The sequence below is a fragment of the Balaenoptera borealis genome (assembly GCF_965194805.1).
Source record: "Balaenoptera borealis genome assembly, chromosome: 4".
NCBI lineage: Eukaryota > Metazoa > Chordata > Mammalia > Artiodactyla > Balaenopteridae > Balaenoptera > Balaenoptera borealis.
In genome coordinates, this window is record NC_138861.1 from 64,229,617 (window position 1) to 64,252,137 (window position 22,521).

Below are 22,521 nucleotides of genomic sequence, written 5' to 3' on the forward strand. Positions count from 1 at the left end.
CATAGTTTGGAGAACGTCATACTTTGGTTCAATGATCGACATAGAAAATATACAAAGAAAGCCTGCGCTCTCACTTGAAAAGGCCCCCAGGCTGCTTACCGGGAAACCTCATAAGCAGACCCTTAGCACTGGTTTATCATCACAGACCAGGGTTTGGCCTTCAGCCCTGCAGAGTCAGAGCTGAACAATCTCAGGGTTGCTCACTTACCCGTATGTTTTCTAAGATTCCTAAGGTTATAAATTAGTCCAATGGTTCTAAAACTTTAGCAAAATCACCTGGAAAGCTTATTAAAAATAGAGTTCTAGGCCCCAGTGTCAGAGTTTCTGAGTCAGTAGTTAGAATTTGCACTTCTAACAAGTTCCCAGGTGATGCTGATGCTATGGTCCAGGGACCACACTTTGGGAACCACTGAGTTAATCTATAATGAGAATTATCATGGCTGGGGGACTGAATCATTTGCTTGTCTAACACCCTTTTCCCCTAGGGGCAAACTACACTAGGAGCCAAGTATTGAGAAAAGTGCTTGGTGAGCATTAAATTAGAGCAAGGGAAGTTAGTATATTATTTAAATGTTTAATCAGAATAAACAGCTGAATCAGAATAATCTGGGAACAGAATCTAGGCCAGGAGGCAGAGGTAGGGTTAATATTGGGGAACACCAGTTTATTATGTCAGAAGTGGGAGCCTCCTGTTCCTTCAATAAACTTTTATTAAACATCAATCTTGTCAAATGCTGTGGACATACAAAAAGTGGAGTAGATATTGGATCTGCCCTCATGGAGCTTAGTCTAACATGGGAGATTAAACAAGCTTACAAATATTTACAATATAAGGTATGCAGTGAGTATGTGACATGAGAGCAACGCAGATGTAAGTTTGTGGTAAGAGGATAAATGATATCCAGTTATGGAGATCAGAGACAGTGTCTTATAAAAGATGACTTTTCAGGTTGGCTTTTAGAATGAGTAGGGCACACCACAGCTAAAATATGAGCCAAGGCATAGAGAGGAGAATGTGCTTAGCTAAAAAGTTTGGGTTTTATCTTGCAGAGAGAAAGTCTTGAGCTAGAGGCAGAATGATGCAAACAGGATCTGATAGATTCATGTTCCGAATGTAAAAATTAGACTATAAAGAGAAGAGCCTGCACACAGTAAGGCTAGTTAGAAGCTCATTACGGTGGTCCAGAAGAAAGCCAAGGGGTTAAAACTTGAATTAAGGCATATTCCAGAAAATGTGGAAATGCAGATAAAACTTCCATTTTAGGCTTACCAAAGCAATCCACCTCCCCAACTTCCTACTTTCTCTTCCCAACCTGCTCTTAAAAAATCAATAGGAATATTTAGTTATATCATTTGCATCATGAGAGCCCATTGTTTAGACTTCAAACCAAGAGACTTTTTTTTTTTTTTTTAGTATTTAAAGAATATCCTTAAATTTATTCACATTTATTTAAAAATGCCAGTTTTTAAAAACTTTGGTACTTTGTCATTAGTACCACTGACTGCCCACACAGTTTAGATGTTGAAAGGTGCTGATTTATGCAATAATCGGTGCTTGGGTTAGTAATACTACTCTGAGGCTGGACCCCACAAATACACACACAAATGCAAACTACGCAGACGAATACAAAGAGCCTGTGAGTACCTTTGTCTTAGGCAGAGGGCAACCTGCAAATCTGAACAGATTTTCTTGTGATTAACACTGCAAGAGACATTCTTAAATTTCTTGAAGAAGATACTAGAGACAAACATCTCAGGAGGCCAGTCTGAGGACAGTTATTCATAATGAAGTCCTCACATCCACACAAAGACATCATGTAATGTTTCAGCTATTTACCCAGTCTAATAAAAGGAGCAAACTGAAAGTGTGTATATCGAGAATCCCAGCTTCATTATAGGGAATTAGAATCCAGCTATTTGTCATTAAAGCAAGATGCCAGAGACATCCTCAGCCCTAAAGAGGTCACTCAGTTCCTGCCAGACAGATCAGATATGTTAGGTCAGCGCATCCTTCATAGAGCATATGTAAAATTGCAAAAGACTGATATGGAGAGAAACGGCATAAGGCATAAAGCACAACGTACATATTCAGCAATGTGAAAAACATAAACTAAGTTTCTTTTCAAAAGCACTACCAGCACATTTGAAAGATATTCAGTAAGTCTTTAAAACCCAATCCCAATGACAAAAAAATTATACAATCTAATTTGTTATTCTTAAATTACTCTCAAAAGTGGTCTATAAATTGTAATGTATAAAGTGTTATCAAAATGAAAATAATTTTAGTTTTGTCTTTTGTTGTAAAGATAATATAAAAAAGTAGAAAAGTCAGGGCATTCAAGAAATATAAAGAGAAAGAAATATGCACAAAATCTCAATACTCATATATCCACTATTAATATTTTGATGTTCCAAGTACTTTTCATGAAAACTGCATAATCGTCCATGCACAAACACATACTATTTTCTGTCAATGGAATAAGACTATACATGCTTGTTTACTACTACTTTTTTCTCAAAAAATATGTCATAGAGGTATTTTAATATCAATGAAGAAATACACCATTTTAAATAACTAAATAGCATTATAGTGCACAAAGGTACAATATTTTATTTAACCAGTCCTCTGTTGACAGATGTTCAAATTGTTTCCAGTTTTTCACTATTATACCCAATATTCTGATGACCAGTCTTGTTGATACATCCTTGCACACCTGAGTGATTATATTCTTGGGACATATTCCCAGAAGTAGAATTATCAGAATATAGGGTGTATGCATTTTTTAATTTCTCTCTAGAGATTTTTAAATTTCTTCTTCAATTTTAATAAAGATTTTATTTTAGAAGCATTTTAGATTTATAGAAAAGTTGCGAAGATAATATAGAGTTCTCATATACATCATACCCAGTTTCCTCTATGATTAACGTTTTATATTACAATAGTATATTTATTGCAATTAATGATCCAATATTAATACATTGTTATTAACCAAATTCTGTATTTTATTCAGATTTCCTTTGTTTTTACTTAATCTTCTTTTCCATTTCCTGATCCCATCCAGGATAGCAAATTACAGAGTTGCCATGTCTCCTTAGGCTCTTGTAGACTATGACAGTTCCTCAGATTTTCCTTGTTTTTGATAACCTTGACAGTTTTGAGGAATACTAGTCAGGTATTTTGTAGAAATGTCCCACAATTGGAGGCCTTCTGATGTTTTTTCTTACGGTTAGACTGGGGTTTGGGGTTTTAAGGAGGAAGACTATAGAGGAAAAGGGTCATTTTCATTACATCATATGAAGTGGGGTACATAATACCAACATGACTTACCACTGTTGACCTTGATCACCTGGCTGAAGTAGTGTTGGCCAGATTTCTACACTGTAAAGTTACTCCCTCCCTTTTCCATATTATACTCTTTGGAAGAAAGACACTATGTACAGGCCACACATAAGAAGTGGAGGAGTAACGAGTTATGCTTTGAATATTTAAAGAATATTTGAAATTCTTCTGTTTGTCTAGTTTCTCCACGTACTAATTCAACCATTTGTTTATATCAATATAGTGATCTATGAATTTTTAACATTTATTTTAATTTCTAGATTGCACTCCAGAAGTGCCCCAGTTTACATTCTTACTACCAGTATATAAGTATGCATAGGTATGCTTATTTCCCCCACAGCATTAACACTATGCGTGGTAAATCTTATTAATTGTTGCTAATTCAATAGGTAAGAAGTGATATCTCACTATTATTTTGGTTTGCATTTCTTTGATTACTGGTAAGATTTAATCTGTCTCCCTATAGTAATAGGTCATTTTTATAATTTCATTTGTGAATTGCCTGGTCATGACCTTGCCCATTTTCTTACTGGAGACTTTGTGTTTTTATATAAATCTGGGGGAAAAAATTCTTTCCTTGTTAAAATATTAAAATTTGCCTGTTATTCATTTTCATATATTTCTCTAACGAGATTTGACTTTCAACCTTGTTTATAATCTAGGGTTTTTTTTTTACTGCCATATAGATTTAATTTTTTAGGTAGCCAAAATTATCAATTTTATCTTTGATTCACCTGTAATTTATTTTTTAATAAGATAGAGATCCAGCTTTTTCCCCTAAAAGAGCTAGGTGGTGGTACCAAAACAGTATATTAAATAGTGCAATGGATTTATTTGTTATGCCGTCTTTATCATACACTAAATTCCTCTTTTTCTTTTTTCTGTACTCCCCTCTCTTTCACTGATTAGTCTTTGCCTGTACCAGTACCCAGCTATTTACTGTGGCTTTATAATTAAACATCTGGCAGTGAAAGATTCCCCTTGAAATTCGTCTGATGTATGATTTCTACAGTTAATCTCATTTATTCATACTTCTGTAGAAACACTTTGAATAATACTCTAATATAGTACTTTATAGTTCATAAAGCACTTTTACATATATCATCTAACCTTCAACTCACAAAGGGCATGTAATTTTTATAGATGGGTAAGTGAATACTGTGAGAGATTAAGAAACATGACAAAGGCCATTCAACTGGAAAGTGATAGAACAAAAATTCAAACCAAGGTCTCCTGGTTTCAAGTTCAAGAATCATACCACTTACCAGTGGTAACATGAGTACCATCATTATCCTTGTTCCATAGTCAGCAGTGTTATACTTAATGAGCAGTGGAATAATTCCAGAATTTCTATTATATTAAGCAATTCACTTTTCTGGTTCACAGTTTATTCATTAGTAAAATAAAATCATTGATCTAGATGATTTTTATAGTACATTCTACCTCAAAAAGTCTATGATTATGTGATTTTCACACAAGATATCCATGCCACCCAGTCACCTGTTTTTCTCATCCTGCTTCTCTGGCCACTCCTTCTCCTCTGTATCTTTTTATAGATTCACCCTCCTCTACACTGACATTAAATGTTGAAATTCCCCAACTCTTTGACCTATGTACTCCTCTCCTCTCACATTATCTTCTATCTCTAGATGATCTCATCCATGACCATTACTTCTACCAACACTTATATACTAATGACTCATGCTGTCGTCAGCCCAGACTTTTCTTCTGTACTTCAGACCTTTTCCCCCAACTGCCAGCTTAATATCTCTACTTGTCTGTTGTAAAAACATCTCAAATATATTATGTCCCTAAATCAAACTCATGATCCCTCCATGCCATACTAGCCTTCTTCCCATAATCCTAACCCCATTGATGATAATACCATTTATTCAGTTTTCCAAGCCAGAAACCTAGGATTCATCCTTGACATACTGCTCTCTATCATTCCAAATATCCAATCTATTACCAACCCCTGTAGGTTTTATCCCCTGTATTTCCCTCAGATCCATTCATTTCTCTCCATATTCTGCTACCACCATAACCATCCAAGCCATCACCTCTACACTGAAGTGCCAAAATAGGACCATAACTAATTTATGTTATTTTGCGCCTAAAATTGTTTATCCACATGCAACCAGAGAGATTGTTCTCAAATTGCAAATCTGATTTTATTATCCTCTCATTTAAAACACTTCAGTGACTTCCCATTATTATGATAAAGACCAAATGCTTCACACACTAACAAGACTTTCATGGTCTGGCCTTTCTATATAACTCTAGCCTCCTTGTTTTCTAGGCTACAACTGTCCTGGCCTTTGATTCCTTAAACACAATCTGCTTGTTCCTACCTCAGGACTTTGTATGTGCCATTCACTCCACCTGTGAGGCTTTTCCTTTCTCTTCAACCAGCTAACTCTGATTCTTCCTGAAGATCTCAGTTTCATAAGCATTCCTCTGAGAAGCCTCTCTAATCTCACTGACTGGATCAAATCCCTCTACTATATTGCTGCACTTATCACAGTTATAATTCTGCTTAAATGTGGATGATAATCTGATTAGTGCCTATCTCCCCCATTAGATGTAAGCTCCATGATGGCAAGGACTGTCTATTTTCTCCACCAGTGTAACCCAGTGCTTGATAGAGGAAGCGTGAAGCATAAGAGGTGCTCAAAAGCTGTTGAATGAGTGAAAAAATGAACAAGGTGATTTCGAAATAATGAGAGCATCTGTTTGCAAAATATGTGTATCAAAACTATGAGTGCATTCTGATTGAATGGGCCTCTCCAAATAAAACAAGGGACTTCAATCAGGATTCACACCTAGGATCAATTGAACCATTGAAACTCCCCTTTGGCATCAGGGGTGGTATTGCAACAGATTCTGCAAACAACAATTGCCATTTTTTCCAAAATATACCTAAGGACTGTACCATGAAAAAAACTAGGGCACAGGAAGAGAAAGACAGCAGTATCAATTTGCAATTAATCATATCACATCCCTTTTACCATCAGGGCTTTTAGTACAGCCATTTAATAAGCACTGATTGTTGCCTAATGCCTAAAAGAGAATTTGGTACATAGTTGGCATTCAAATATTCGTTGAATGAATGAATAAATGATACATTCTATCTGTTGGTTCCTGTGCTAAGTGCTAGGGACACAAAATAAAGATGTCATTGCAGTCAGGATGAAGCCCACAATGGTCTCCAAGATGGAGTTGTCATACCAGGAAGGGATTCACAATAATTTTATTGGAGTCATGGAAGAAAATACTTAAATGTCACTCTACATGTGTTTTTCTCTTTTACGAAAAAATTTTTAAACAAGAAGAAAAAGAAAATAGGGAGAGAAGGAGTGAAGGAACAAATGAACAAACTTAGCTTTGTTACTATTTAACAAATGGATTGACACTGGCACCTTTGTTTGGTTTTATGTCAAGTAGTTCCACACAATGTGTGTGAAAATATCTTGAGGGATGGGGTGGGCAGTAACACAGTAGAACTGACTGGGCATCAGCACACTTTTACCGGCTCTCAGTAGATTTAAATGATATACAGCTTCCACTGGATTTTAAAATTATATTATCTAGCTCTAAAAGTAAACTAAACCTCCCCAAAAATTAATATGAGGACTGAGAAGAATCCTGCAAAACACAAATAAATTTAAAAACCTGCAATTTGAAGATAACCCTCATATGCAGTAATGAATATGCAATATACAATAATGAATAAGTAAATGAACAGTTAGTAACATAAGAACTGACAATCTTCTATTCCTGGCTAAAGCCATACTGCCAGGTTAAGCAATGCTTCTTAGAAGATGTTTAAACACACACACACACACACACACATCCTGTCCCTTGAAGGTATAAGTGTGAGAAATTAACTGCTTTTTAAATAAATAAGAGAAAACTTTGGAAATACATGTTTAGCAACGTGTCCAGCATTAGGTGATTGAGTTCAGTTGTTTCGTTTTACTGAAAATTAAGGGCTTAGACATGCACACATAAAAATTTGGGAGGCAAAAATTACCTACCATGTTTGGTTGATTTTGAACACATTTCTTAAAATATGTATATAAATATAATGAAACTCCTTTGATTTGATTTGAAAGGGTAGCCAATTGAAATCAGGGAAGACGGAAAGTCACTTGCTGAATTTCAACAAAACCCTTGCATGATTGGTGGGACTGACAACTTAGTGTCATGATTTATTAAGTTCTGCTAATGAACTTCATGCATCTGGAGCCACATAATTGTGTGGAAACTTCTTCAGTGCTTCAGACCAAGTGTTTAGATTAAACTTAGAATCATACCTTTGGGTCATTTTATCACAGTGTTTCAAAAATTATAAATTCTATCCAGTCATATTGTTAACACTGAATATATTGCTATTAAAAAATAAATGGAATAAAATACCTAAATGTTTGTTCTGTAACTCAGCCTTTTTAATTTTTAACTTTGGCAATATTTTATAATTCATATTGTTAGTAGAACAGTATTATTACATGTGTATAATTTATAAACGTGGTTTGGCCACACATGCACAAAATGTATTACCCATAAGAGTGCATAATCAAAAATATTTGAAGAGTATTGTAGTAATAGATAGATTATATTGCCATGTATTTTATCTTTTTCTTGAAAACTGAGTTTCCAGATCTTCTGATTAAACAGAAAAGAAAGTTTGCAACTGAAGGGTGACTGAAATCACAAAAACAACATTATTACTATTATTCAGCTCATGAATATTATGAACAAAACTGTAACTATTGAGAAATGTTATGAGGTAGGTATGTGAGAGATGCTTCCACCTCATCAGTTGTTCGTGTAATTTCATCATTAAATACTAAAATACAAGACAAAACAAAAAATATACCTACCAAGTAAGAAGGTACTGAAAATAAGAAGGTGATTTACTTTCATGGGGTAGCTAATAAGATCTTTTCCCCCTCAAGATGAAAAATATGTGACAATTATAGACATTCTATGTGTAATGTCTTACCCTTCATATGACCTCATCTATTAACCGGTTTAATGATGGTTACTTTGTTAGAATTTACCTAAATAATCCATGTCTCACTTCAATTCTTATCGATTATGAATATTATTGAGGTTTGAGGATTCTAGGCCATTCTAGAATTCAAAGATAGTATTGTCAAGAGACCTTCAAGATGGCAGAGGAGTAAGACATGGAGATCACCTTCCTCCTCACAAATACATCAAAAATACGTGTTCATGTGGAACAACTCCTACAGCACACCTACTGAACGCTGGCAGAAGACCTCAGACCTCCCAAAAGGCAAGAAACTCCCCATGTACCTAGGTAGGGCAAAAGAAGAATGAAAAAACAGAGACAAAAGAATAGGGATGGAACCTGCACCTCTGGGAGGGAACTTTGAAGGAGGAAAAGTTTCCACACACTAGGAAGCCCCTTCACTGGTGGAAAAGAGGGGTGGGTGGTGGGGGAAGCTTTGGAGCTACAGAGGACAGTGCAGCAACAGGGGTGCAGAGGGCAAAGCGGACAGATTCCCACACAGAGGATCGGTGTCAACCAGCACTCACCAGTCTGAGAGGCTTGTCTTCTCACCCGCCGGGGTGGGTGAGGGCTGAGAGCTGAGGCTTAAGCTTCGGAGGTCAGATCCCAGGGAGAGGACGGGAGTTGGATGCGTGAACATAGCCTGAAGGGGGCTAGTGTGACACAACTAACTGGGAGGGAGTCCAGGAAAAAGTCTGGAACTGCCTAAGACTCAACAGACCATTGCTTTGGGTCACGTGAGGAGAGGAGATTCACAACACTGCCTAAACGAGCTTCAGAGACGGGCACGAGCTGCAGCTATCAGCGCAGACACCAGAGACGGGCATGAAACGCTAAGGCTGCTGCTGCAACTACCAAGAAGCCTGCGTGCAAGCACAGTCCACACCTCCCCTCCCGGGAGTCTGTGCACCTCGCCACTGCCAGGGTCCCGTAATCCAGGGGCAACTTCCCTGGGAGAACACACAGCGGGCCTCAGGCTGTTGCAACGTTATGCGGGCCTCTGCAGCTGCAGGCCCGCCCTGCATTCCGTACCCCTCCCTCCCCCCAGCCTGAGTGAGGCAGAGCCCTCTAATCAGCCGCTCTTTAACCCGCTCCTATCTGGGCGAAGAACAGATGCCAGAGGGTAACCTACATGCAGAGGCAGGGCCAAATCCAAACCTGAACCCCAGGAGCTGTGCAAACAAAGAAGAGAAAGGGAAATTTCTCTGTGCAGCCTCAGGAGCAGCAGATTAAATCTCCACAATCAGCTCAATGTACCCTGCATCTGTGGAACACTGGAATAGACAACAAATCATCCGAAAATTGAGGTGGTGGATTTTGGGAGCACCTGTGGACTTGGAGTTTGCTGCATGAGACTGATTAGTTTCTGATTTTTATGTTTATCTTAGTATAGTTTCTAGCACCTGTTATCATTGGTGCATTTGTTTATTGGTTTGGTTGCTCTCTTCTTTATTTTTAAATTACTTTTTTTTTACTTTAATAATTTTTTTAATTTTTATTTTCATAACTTTTTTATTTTATTTTATTTTTTTCTTTCTTTCTTTTTTTCCTCCCTTATCTTCTGAGCCCCGTGGCTGACAGCATCTTGGTGCTTCAGCTGGGTGTCAGGCCTGAGGCTCTGAGGTGGGAGAGCCAGGCTCAGGACATTGGACCAGCAGAGACCTCCCGGCCCCATATAATATCAACCGGTGAGAGCTCTCCCAGATATCTCTGCCTCACTGCTAAGACCCAGCTTCACTCAACAACCACCAAGCTCCAGTGCTGGACACCCCATGCCAAACAACTAGCAAGACAGGAACACAACTCCACCCATAAGCAGAGAGGCTGCCTAAAATCATAATAAGTTCACAGAAAACCCAAAACACACCACTGGACGAGGTCCTGACCACCAGAAAGACAAGATCCAGCCTCATCCACCAGAACACAGGCACCACTCCCCTCCACCAGGAAGCCTATAAAACCAACTGAACCAACCTTACCCACTGGGGGCAGACACCAAAAACAACAGGGACTATGAACATGCAGGCTGCGAAAAGGAGACCACAAACACAGTAAGTTAAGCAAAATGAGAAGACAGAGAAATATGCAGCAGATGAAGGAGCAAAGTAAAAACCGACCTAACCAAATGAATGAAGAGGAATAGGCAGTCTACCTGAAAAAGAATTCAGAATAATGATAGTAAAGATGATCCAAAATCTTGGAAATAGAATGGAGAAAATACAAGAAAAGTTTAACAAGGACCTAGAAGAACTAAAGAGCAAACAAAAAGTGATGAACAACACAAAAAAGGATATTAAAAATTATCTGGAAGGAATCAATAGCAGAATAAATGAGGCAGAATAATGGATAAGTGACCCGGAAGATAAAATAGTGGAAATAATTATGGCAGAGAAGAATAAAGTAAAAAGAGTGAAAAGACTCGAGGATAGTCTCAGAGACCTCTGGGACAAGATCAAATGCACCAACATTCGAATTATAAGGGTCCCAAAGGAAGAAGAGAAAAAGAAAGGGACTGAGAAAATATCTTAAGAGATTAAAGTTGAAAACTTCCCTAATATAGGAAAGGAAATAGTCAGTCAAGTCCAAGAAGCGCAGAGAGTCCCATACGGGATAAATCCAAGGAGAAACACACCAAGACACATATTAATCAAACTTTCAAACATTAAATACAAAGAAAAAATATTAAAAGCAGCAAGGGAAAAGCAACAAATGACATACAAGGGAATCTCCATAAGGTTAACAGCTGATCTTTCAGCAGAAACTCTGCAAGCCAAAAGGGAGTGGCAGGACATATTTAAAGTGATGAAAGGGGAAAACCTACAACCAAGATTACTCTCTCCAGCAAGGATCACATTCAGTTTCGATGGAAAAATTAAAACCTTTACAGAGAAGCAAGAGCTAAGAGAATTCAGCACCACCAAACCAGCTTTACAACAAATGCTGAAGGAACTTCTCTAGGCAGGAAACACAAGAGAAGGAAAAGACCTATAAAAACAAGCGCAAAACAATTAAGAAAATGGTAATAGGAACATACATATCGATAATTACCTTAAATGCAAATGGATTAAATGCTCCAACCAAAAGACATAGACTGGCTGAATGGATATAAAAACAAGACACATATATATGCTGACTACAAGAGACCCACTTCAGACCTAGGGACACATACAGGCTGAAAGTGAGGGGATGGAAAAAGATATTCCATGAAAATGGAAATCAAAAGAAAGCTGGAGCAGCAATTCTCACATCAGACAAAATAGACTTTAAAATAAAGACTATTACAAGAGACAGAGAAGGACACTACATAATGATCAAGGGATCAATCCAAGAAGAAAATATAACAATTGTAAATATTTATGCACCCAACATAGGGGCACCTCAATACATAAGCCAAATGCTAACAGCCATAAAAGGGGAAATCGACAGTAACACAATCATAGTAGGGGACTTCAACACCCCACTTTCACCAATGGACAGATCATCCAAAATGAAAATAAATAAGGAAACACAAGCTTTAAATGATACATTAAACAAGATGGGCTTAATTGACATTTAGAGGACATTCCATCCAAAAACAACAGAATACACCTTTTTCTCAAGTGTTCATGGAACATTCTCCAGGATAGATCATATCTTGGATCACAAATCAAGCCTTGGTCAATTTAAGAAAATTGAAATCATATCAAGTATTTTTTCTGACCACAACGCTATGAGACTATGTATCAATTACAGGAAAAAAACTGTAAAAAATACAAACACATGGAGGCTAAACAATACACTACTAAATAACCAAGAGATCACTAAAGAAATCAAACAGGAAATCAAAAAATACCTAGAAACCAATGACAATGAAAACGCAATGGCCCAAAACCTATGGGATGCAGCAAAAGCAGTTCTAAGAGGGAAGTTTATAGCAATACAACCCTATCTCGAGAAACAAGAAAAATCTCAAAAAAAAAAAACAACCTAAACTTACACCTAAAGCAATTAGAGAAAGAAGAACAAAAAAACCCAAAATTAGCAGAAGGGAAGAAATCATAAAGATCTGATCAGAAATAAATAAAAAAGAAATGAAGGAAACGATAGCAAAGATCAATAAAACTAAAAGCTGGTTATTTCAGAAGATAAACAAAATTGGTAAACCATTAGCCAGACTCATCAAGAAAAAAGGCAGTAGACTCAGATCAACAGAATTAGAAATGAAAAAGGAGAAGTAACAACTGACACTGCAGAAATACAAAGGATCATGAGAGATTAATACAGGCAACTATATGCCAATAAAATGGACAACCTGGAAGAAATGGACAAATTCTTAGAAAAGCACAACCGTCCAAGACTGAACTAGGAAGAAATAGAAAATATAAACAAACCAATCACAAGCACTGAAAATGAAACTGTATTAAAAATCTTCCAGCAAACAAAAGCCCAGGAACGGATGGCTTCACAGGTGAATTCTATCAAACATTTAGAGAAGAGCTAACACCTAAACTTCTCAAACTCTTCCAAAATATAGCAGAGGGAGGAACACTACCAAACTCATTCTACGAGGCCACCATCACCCTGATACCAAAACCAGACAAAGATTTCACAGAAAAAGAAAACTCCAGGCTAATATCTCTGATGAACATAGATGCAAATATCCTCAACAAAATACTAGCAAACAGAATCCAACAGCACATTAAAAGGATCATACACCATGATCAAGTGGGGTTTATCCCAGGAATGCAAGGATTCTTCAATATACACAAAGCAATCAATGTGATATGCCACATTAACAAATTAAAGGATATAAACCATATGATAATCTCAATAGATGCAGAAAAACCTTTCGACAAAATTCAACACCTATTTATGATAAAAGCTCCCCAGAAAGTAGGCATAGAGGGAACCTCTATGCACATGCACATATGGTCACCTTATCTTTGAGAAAAGAGGCAAGAATATACAATGGAGAAAAGACAGTCTCTTCAATAAGTGGTGCTAGGAAAACTGGACAGCTACACATAAAATAATTAAATTAGAACACTTCCTAACACCATACCCAAAAATAAACTCAAAATGGATTAAAGACCTAAATGTAAGGCCAGACTCTATTAAACTCTTTGAGGAAAACATAGGCAGAACACCCTTTGACATAAATAACAGCAAGATCCTTTTTGACCCACCTCCTAGAGAAATGGAAATAAAAACAAAAATAAACAAGTAAGACCTAGTGAAACTTAAAAGCTTTTGCACAGCAAAGGAACCCATAAAGAAGATGACAAGACAACCCTCAGAATGGGAGAAAATATTTGCAAACGAAGCAGCTGAGAAAGGATTAATCTCCAAAATATACAAGCAGCTCTTGCATCTCAATATCAAAAAAACAAACAACCCAATCCAAAAATGGGCAGAAGACCTAAATAGACATTTCTCCAAAGAAGATATACAGATTGTCAACAAACACATGAAAAGATGCTCAACATCATTAATCATTAGAGAAATGCAAATCAAAACTACAATGAGGTATCACCTCACACCAGTCAGAATGGCCATCACCGAAAACTCTACACACATTAAATGCTGGAGAGGGTGTGGAGAAAAGGGAACACTCTTGCACTGTTGGTGGGAATGTAAATTGATACAGCCACTATGGAGAACAGTATGGAGGTTCCTTCAAAAGCTAAAAATAGAACTACCATACGACCCAGCAATCCCACTACTGGGCATATACTCTGAGAAAACCATAATTCAAAAAGAGTCATGTACCACAATGTTCATTGCAACACTACTTACAATAGCCAGGACATGGAAGCAACCTAAGTGTCCATCAACAGATGAATGGATAAAGAAGATGTGGCACATATGTACAATGGAATATTACTCAGCCATAAAAAGAAACGAAATTGAGTTATTTGTAGTGAGGTGGATGGACCCAGAGTCTGTTATACAGAGTGAAGTAAGTCAGAAAGAGAAAAACAATTACTGTATGCTAACACATATATATGGAATCTAAAAAAAAAAAAAAAAAAAAAATGGTTCAGAAGAACCTAGGAGCAGAACAGGAATAAAGACGCAGATGTAGAGAATGGCCTTGAGGACACAGGGAGGGGGAAGGGTAAGCTGGGATGAAGTGAGAGAGTGGCATGGACATATATACACTACCAAATGTAAAATAGGTAGCTAGTGGGAAGCAGCTGCACAACACAGGGAGATCAGCTCCGTGTTTGTGACCACATAGAGTGGTGGGATAAGGAGGGTGGGATGGAGACGCAAGAGGGAGGAGATATAGGGATATACGTATATGTATAGCTGAGTCACAGAAGAAACTAACACAACACTGTAAAGCAATTATACTCCAATAAAGACGTTAAAAAAAAAAACACACAAAGATAGTATTGTCACCCTCAATCAGGAGGGAAACTTAAAATAGTTCCTCTTTCATTGTTTACTTGATTTTTTGTCCATTGTAATAAAAGGGTCAATAATACAGGTTACAAAATCAAAGAAGTATGAAAGCAAACTCATCCGACCCATTAAACAAGTATCAATAATAAGTTTGAAGGGAGTGAAAAAGCCCAAAGGTTACATGTAAAGCTCACTGAAAGTAGATGCATAGCCTCTGGGAGCTGCAGTAGTCAACTGTGTACAGAACAATTTTTTAAACACACTTTGGACTGTTTTCCTTTTACAGATGAAGAAACTGAGAGGAAGAAAGTTCAAAAGATTCGTTCAAGTTCTCATAGCAAGCTAACTTTTCTCTGTGTCCCCTATCTACCACACTTTCCACTCTATTGGCTTCCTCTTCAAGCATCTGCTCACTGATTTTCTACTAAGTATTTGATAAGTTCTAATGAAAGAGACTACAAAATTTTCACCCACTCTATGAAATACGGATTCTTATCCAAAGGCCTCTTCTTTTATCCTTGTATATGGATATCAACCAATTAATCAACTTGCTTTCTTTATGTTGCTTATTACCTTAGTCCTCACTAAATTACATCAATATTTTCCACATAATAAAAATGTCATAATTAAATTAGATTTTTAACATTTTGGTCCAGTGTAGCCCATGCTGATCTAAATTTTAGCAATTCCTTCAGTTTTAGGTCAGTTCCTTTCACTTCTGTTAAAGTCAAGTAAAATTAAACATAACTCAGTTTATTAAACTCCCTCCTACAATATACCATATTAATAAACACATTAAAATCTATCCTTCTACATAGTTAACTAGAATATGACTCACCAAATGATTGCATTCTATAATTCTAGATCATAGAATTTTGAGTGACTTTTGGCTTTCTTCTTAACACTTACTAGTCCTTCTTGAGTTTTTTAAAAAGGAAATTATTTTGAAAAACTAACAGCCTCATAACTCTTAAAAATGTTCAAGGCCTCTAGAAAGAAAAAAAGTTATTTTGTCTCACAACTGGTTGGTCTGATATCAGCCTAAAGAATGGATACTGAAAAAATAAGATATAATGCAGTGTAATAGAGATTGCATAAACTTTACAGTCTCAAGAAGAACTGGCTTCAAATCCTGGCTTAATATAATATTCAACATGCTACTTAATTTCCCCATCTTCACCTTTTCATGTTCACCCCCACCTTGGTCCAATCTCACAGTACAAGCCAACAGAATCCACTCTCCATTATGAAAGCTCAGTACATCTCACCCTGCATCTTGGCAGAACTGTTCCAGTCACAGAATCACTCACTACTAGTTTACTGCAAAGCTAAACCTTATACCTCAAGAGGACCATCCTTGCTGGCATTGAGCAATGATTCAGGGGGAAAGTTAAAGTTAGGTCAGGAAATACCAACTGATGCTAAAAATAACTTATGTTGCTTAGGCATTAATCAGAAACAATAAGGAAAAGACTGCCCTTTACTTCTTTTCCTCTTTCTCATCAAGCTCTCCATTGCTACTCATTTTAATCTGGTTTTACCCATTTAAGAACCGTTGTTGCAGGATCACACACTGTAAATTGTATCAGTGGACTCACCTAGTGTTGGGTTGGCTCATGCACCCACCTCTTTGGGAACAGCCACCAAATCACATAACGTGGGCTCTCATTGAGCAAGACATCTGCTATGTTTAGAATGGCTTCTAGTGAAGATGCATCCTGTCCATTATCATCTTTGTGTAATAGATGAAGAAACAGGCACTGCATCAGAAGGTTATTAACCTGCCTAAATCGCTCCCATGTGTTCTGAGATGTAACTGAACTAAACTGAACTCTCTATTCTTCATTAACATAGTCAACTCCCCATTAACAACCATGTTGCAAGGTTGGACAGAAAGAGGAAGCAGAGAAAGAACAGTAATTACAGAGAGGTTGTTTTTTCCTTTCTTTCTACAGATTACTAGAACATTCAAAGAGTCAAGTTTAAGAAAACAGTTCATCAGAGCTCATGTTGTCAAACTGAGGTGAGTGGAACTACAACAAAAAATATCTATAAGCATAGATACAACTTGGTGCATTTGATTTTGTTCACAGCATAGATCATGAATGAGACGTTCACACAATGTGTTGCAATATTATGAAAATAGTATCATGGGCAGTTTAAAAACCAATGCCAAAAAAACAAAACATGTCACATACGGTCTACTTACTAATGTAAATAACCATATTACTTCAGTTCTTGGTGGGAAAAGGAGGAAAGGGTAGAGAGAGAGTTGGGTGAAGGTACAGCAGCAGGGTTATTCTATTATATAACTCCAGGGGATACTATTCACGATGCAGTCTATGTAGCAAACAATGCCTTGTGGAGATGTGCAATGTTGTGGTCCTGGGCACGATTGGAACACTAAACCAACACCAAAAGTGGCTTTTTGGGTTTTGTCTGCCTGGAATGCTATAATATAAAGGATGCTGTGGCCAAATACAGACGTGTCTGCTATGAATTAATAATTCATATGAATAATGTTAGAAGTAGCAGCACACAAGCTAGTTATTTGCCGTTCTTACCTTAGTTGAATATGGACTTATCCTTGTGATGTGATGTGATATCCCTACCAACTAAAATAGCCACCCTTACTGACCCTACCATAAATGTCTCAAATGTCCATATTGCTCAATCCTTCAAATAATATACAAAAGCTCTTCAGAAGGGAGAGAAATTATACTAATTATTTCTCAAATACTAACACCACAAGAAAATTAATTTTTCTTATTCTCGGAAGAGTCACCTAGTTAAGTACCCAGGAGCATAGAGCTCTGGTCAGTTAAGTTTTGCTGAGGAGTTCAAGAAGTAAGAAGAATCCATAGGAAGAGCATTTTCCAAAATGCATTTCAGTCAGTTCAGTGCACATTCACCTTAGTACTTTCTTGAGAAATTCTCTGTACCAGCCACTAGCTTGCAATACTTGTAGGACTGAATCTGCATTTTTTTTCTCCTTTTGTTCACTTCCCACTTACTTCTCATTTCACTGCAGTCTGGCTTCTGACGTCACCACAAAATAGTAATTGCTCTTGCCAAGTTCAGCAATGACATCTGAATCACAAACTCCAAAGAAATTATATCAGTCCTCTTCTTGGACCTCTCAACAGTATTTAACACTGTTGAGTTTTCAATCCTTTTTGAAATAGTACCATCCCTTGGTTTCTATGACCCTATACACCCCTGATTTTCCTTTTATCTCTCAAGTTATTCCTTCTCAGTTTTCTTTGTTAGTTCTTATTCCTTCCTTTTCTCAAATGTTGTCAGACTGTGCTGTAAGCCTCTCATCTTCTCAGTTCACACTGAAGCTCCTTTTAGGGGCTTCATTGCCCCTATATGCTAATTATTATCAAAGTTGTACCTCTGGGCCAGTCCTCTCTTCTCATCTCGCGATGTGAATATACACAGCCATCTACTTGGTATCATCATATGGCTATCTTGGACAACTCAACTTTAATAAGTCCAGACCAGAACCTATCATTTCTCCCCCGCCAAATATGTTACTCTTCTAGTATTGCCTAGCTCTCTCAATGGTGTCACCTTCAACCCAGATGCTCAAGAAAGAGTTATGAGTTATCTCTAAATTCCTCTCTCCCTCAACCCACACATCCAACCTTCACAATTCTATTTCTTAATTATGTTTAAGATCCATAACTTCAAACACACTGCCCTCAACCATCTCTCTCCTTGTCTATGAACAGCCTCCTGAGTCTCGTTTCCTGCAGTCTTGCTCCACTCCACATTCTACATAGCAACCAGAAAGATTTTTTGAAATGAAAAGCTAAACATAGTATTTGCTTAAAGTTCTTCTAACTGCCATTCCTTACTCTTATGATATGTCAAATATCATATATAAACATGAATAATATATGTGCATCAAAGATATATGTATTCTTGATATATATATATGTCTCCTTTCATATATATATATATATATATAAAACAAAGTTTACTAAACCTTCCTATATAGGGTTTTCTCCTACCATCTCTATTGCTGGGGTAGTCTTTTACTACTCTCTACTTTGTTCTTTACTCACAAGTCCCACTAGACTGTTTTCAGTTCTTCACTCTGTCTAACCTCAAGATCTTCTTACATAAGCTATTCCCTCTGTCTGAAATACACATCCACACACACACACACCACTTTTTTTCCCTTCCCCTTCTGTTTTAAAATATACTGCATCAATAGAAAATTTGAGGTACAGTAAGGCCAACAAATCAGGAGATGATGACTTTTGAAAAGAGAGTTTGTTACTCACAGTCCCCAAGAGGAAGGTACATGACTCTTTGATAGAGTTGTTATGAAGATCAAATAAATGAAGTATAAAACACCGTCCTGTTTGAGTATCTATTTACATGTTTATCATTCACTAAAGATACCTCTTCTTTGAATTGCATATTCATCTTTTCTGGTTTTTTTCTATGATTTGTCTTTTCCTTATAGATTTGTAGGAGTTCTTTGTCTATAGGAGGTACCAAACATTTGTTACTTTGAGTTGCAAATATATTCTCCCTGTCTATAGCATTATCTTAACACTTTGTATATGCATCTTTTGTTGAAGAAAATCAATTGTAAAATGTCTTACTGAAGAAATCCTTTCTCCTCTTGTATATAAAGAAAATCTCCCATATTTGACTATAAATTTTAAATTTTTGCTGTTCCTATTCAAGTGCTTTGTGTGTGACATGAGGAAGATTTTTAATTTTTTACATGAGTTATTTTCCTTCAGATTTGTGATACCACTTCTATAGTATACTGTTTACATATGTCTATGAGTCTGTTTCTGGATTCCTATTAGACTTAATAATAGGAATTCTGTTCCTTCCAATTAAGCTTAGTAATTGTCATTCAGATAAAACCTACCACTATGGATTTGCCTATTTCTCCTTGTTCAATATATTTTGAGCACATATTATCAAGCACCTATATGTTTAGAATTATTATATGTGCCTCATGAACTATTTCTTTTAGCAAGGTATTAATCCTTTTTATCACTAATTAATGTCTTTCGATCTTAAAAATCTCTTATATCTGATACTATTATGCTACACTGACTTTCTTATGGTTCTTTTTTCAACATACCTTATCTTCATTTTCAACATTCATATATCCTTACAGGTTAGATTTTTCTCCTAAAACAAGAAGACACCTAGATTACATTTTCAAATGCATTCTGACCATCTTTGCCTTTAACTAGAGAGTTTAGTAAGTTTCAATTTATTGTGATGACAGTTACATTTGTATTTATTTCCTCCATATTATCTTATGTTCTTCATCCTGGTTTTTCTAATGCTTTTTCCTATTATCTTGCCTTCCCTTGTATGATTGTATTTTCATTTTCTTTTTTCCGTTTACTAATTTACAAGTTCTACATTCCATTTATCTTATTTTAGTGATTATTCTTAAAAATTCTCACAAACAAGGAGAGTTGGTTTAATCCACTACCCTTCTTCCAAATAATACAGGAAACTTGGAACAGTTATACACATATTACTGATGTTTTAGTTCCACCTTATTTGTAACACCTGCAAATAAGTCACTGTAATTATACTGTCAATGTCATTTTATTTATTTTTTTAAGTAAACATTTTATTTTGGAATAAGTTTAAGTTTACAGAAAGGTTCCAAAGACAGTACAGAACGTTTCTACATACACTTCACCTAGCTTCCCCTAATGTTAACATCTTACATAACTATGGTACATTTGTCAAAACTAAGAGATTAACATTGGTACATTATTAGACTCTGATTTACTTGGTTTTCACCAGTTCTTCCACTAATGTCCTTTTTTTCCATTTCAGGATCCAACCCAATATACCACATTACATTTAGGGTGGTTTTTTTTTTTTAACATCTTTATTGCAGTATAATTGCTTTACAATGGTGTGTTAGTTTCTGCTGCATAACAAAGTGAATCAGCTATAGGCATACATATATCCCCATATCTCCTCCTTCTTGCGTCTCCCTCCCACCCTCCCTATTCCACCCCTCTAGATGGTCACAAAGCACAAAGCTGATCTCCCTGTGCTATGCAGCTGCTTCCCACTAGCTATTTTACATTTGGTAGCGTATATAGGTCAATGTTACTCTCGCACTTCGTCCCAGCTTACCCTTCCCCCTCCCCGTGTCCTCAAGTCCATTCTGTATGTCTGTGTCTTTATTCCTGTCCTGCCTGTAGGTTCTTCAGAACCTTTGTGGGTTTTTTTTTTAGATTCCATATATATGTGTTAGCATACGGTATTTGTTTTCCTCTTTCTGACTTACTTCACTCTGTATGACAGACTGGGTCCATCCACCTCACTACAAATAACCCAATTTTGTTTCTTTTTAAGGCAGAGTAATATTCCATTGTACATATGTGCCACATCTTCTTTATCCATTCATCTGTCGATAGACACTTAGGTTGCTTCCATGTCCTGGCTATTGTAAGTAGTGTTGCAATGAACACTGTGGTACATGACTCTTTTTGAATTATGGTTTTCTCAGGGTATATGCCCAGTAGTGGGATTACTGGGTCACATGGTAGTTCTATTTTTACTTTTTTAAGGAACTTCCATACTGTTCTCCACAGTGGCTGTATCAATTTACATTATCACCAACAGAGCAAGAGTGTTCCCTTTTCTCCACACCCTCTCCACCATTTATTGTTTATAAACTTTTTGATGATGCCATTCTGACCAGTGTGAGGTGATACCTCACTGTAGTTTTGATTTGCATTTATCTAATGATTAGTGATGTTGAGCATCTTTTCATGTCTTTGTTGGTAATCTATATATCTTCTTTGGAGAAATGTCTATTTAGGTCTTCTGCCCATTTTTGGATTGGGTTGTCTGTTTTTCTGACATTGAGCTGCATGAGCTGCTTGTATATTTTGGAGATTAATCCTTTGTCAGTTGCTTCATTTTCAAATATCTTCTCCCATTCTGAGGGTTGTCTTTTCATCTCCTTTATGGTTTCCTTTGCTGTGCAAAAGCTTTAAAGTTTCATTAGATCCCACTTTTTACTTTTGTTTTTATTTCCATTTCTCTAGGAGGGGGGTCAAAAAGGATCTTGCTGTGATTTATGTCAAAGAGTGTTCTGCCCATGTTTTCCTCTAAGAGTTTAATAGAGTCTGGCCTTACATTTAGGTCTTTAATCCATTTTGAGTTTATTTTTGTGTATGGTGTTAGGAAGTGTTCTAATTTCATTCCTTTACATGTAGCTGTCCAGTTTTCCCAGCAAAACTTATTGAAGAGGCTGTCTTTTCTCCACTGCATATTTTTGCCTCCTTTATCAAAATAAGGTGACCATATATGCACGGGTTTATCTCTGGACTTTCTATCTTGCTCCACTCATCTATATTTCTGTTTTTGTTCCAGTACCATACTGTAGTATTGTATGATTGATTACTGTAGCTTTGTAGTATAGTATGAAGTCCAGGAGACTCATTCCTCCAGCTCCATTTTTCTTTCTAAACATTGCTTTGGCTATTCAGGGTCTTTTGTGTTTCCATACAAATTGTGAAATTTTTTGTTCTTGTTCTGTGAAGAATGCCATTGGTAGTTTGATAGGAATTGCATTGAATCTGTAGATTGCTTTGGGTAGTATAGTCATTTTCACAATGTTGATTCTTCCAATCCAAGAACATGGTATATCTCTCCATCTGTTTGTATCATCCTTCTTTCATCAGTGTCTTATAGTTTTCTGCATACAGATCTTTTGTCTCCTTGGGTAGGTTTA

The 22,521-nt window shown here is 36.7% G+C and overlaps 1 protein-coding gene across 1 annotated transcript in view; it reads left to right on the forward strand.

Moving 5' to 3' along the window:
• Positions 1-22,521, forward strand: part of TMPRSS11D (transmembrane serine protease 11D) — a 256,137-nt gene that overhangs the window by 202,431 nt on the left and 31,185 nt on the right. The window contains exon 5 of the mRNA XM_082390259.1: positions 16,721-16,788. Within this exon, the coding sequence (XP_082246385.1) occupies positions 16,721-16,788 (68 nt within the window). The remainder of the gene's footprint in view (positions 1-16,720; positions 16,789-22,521) is intronic.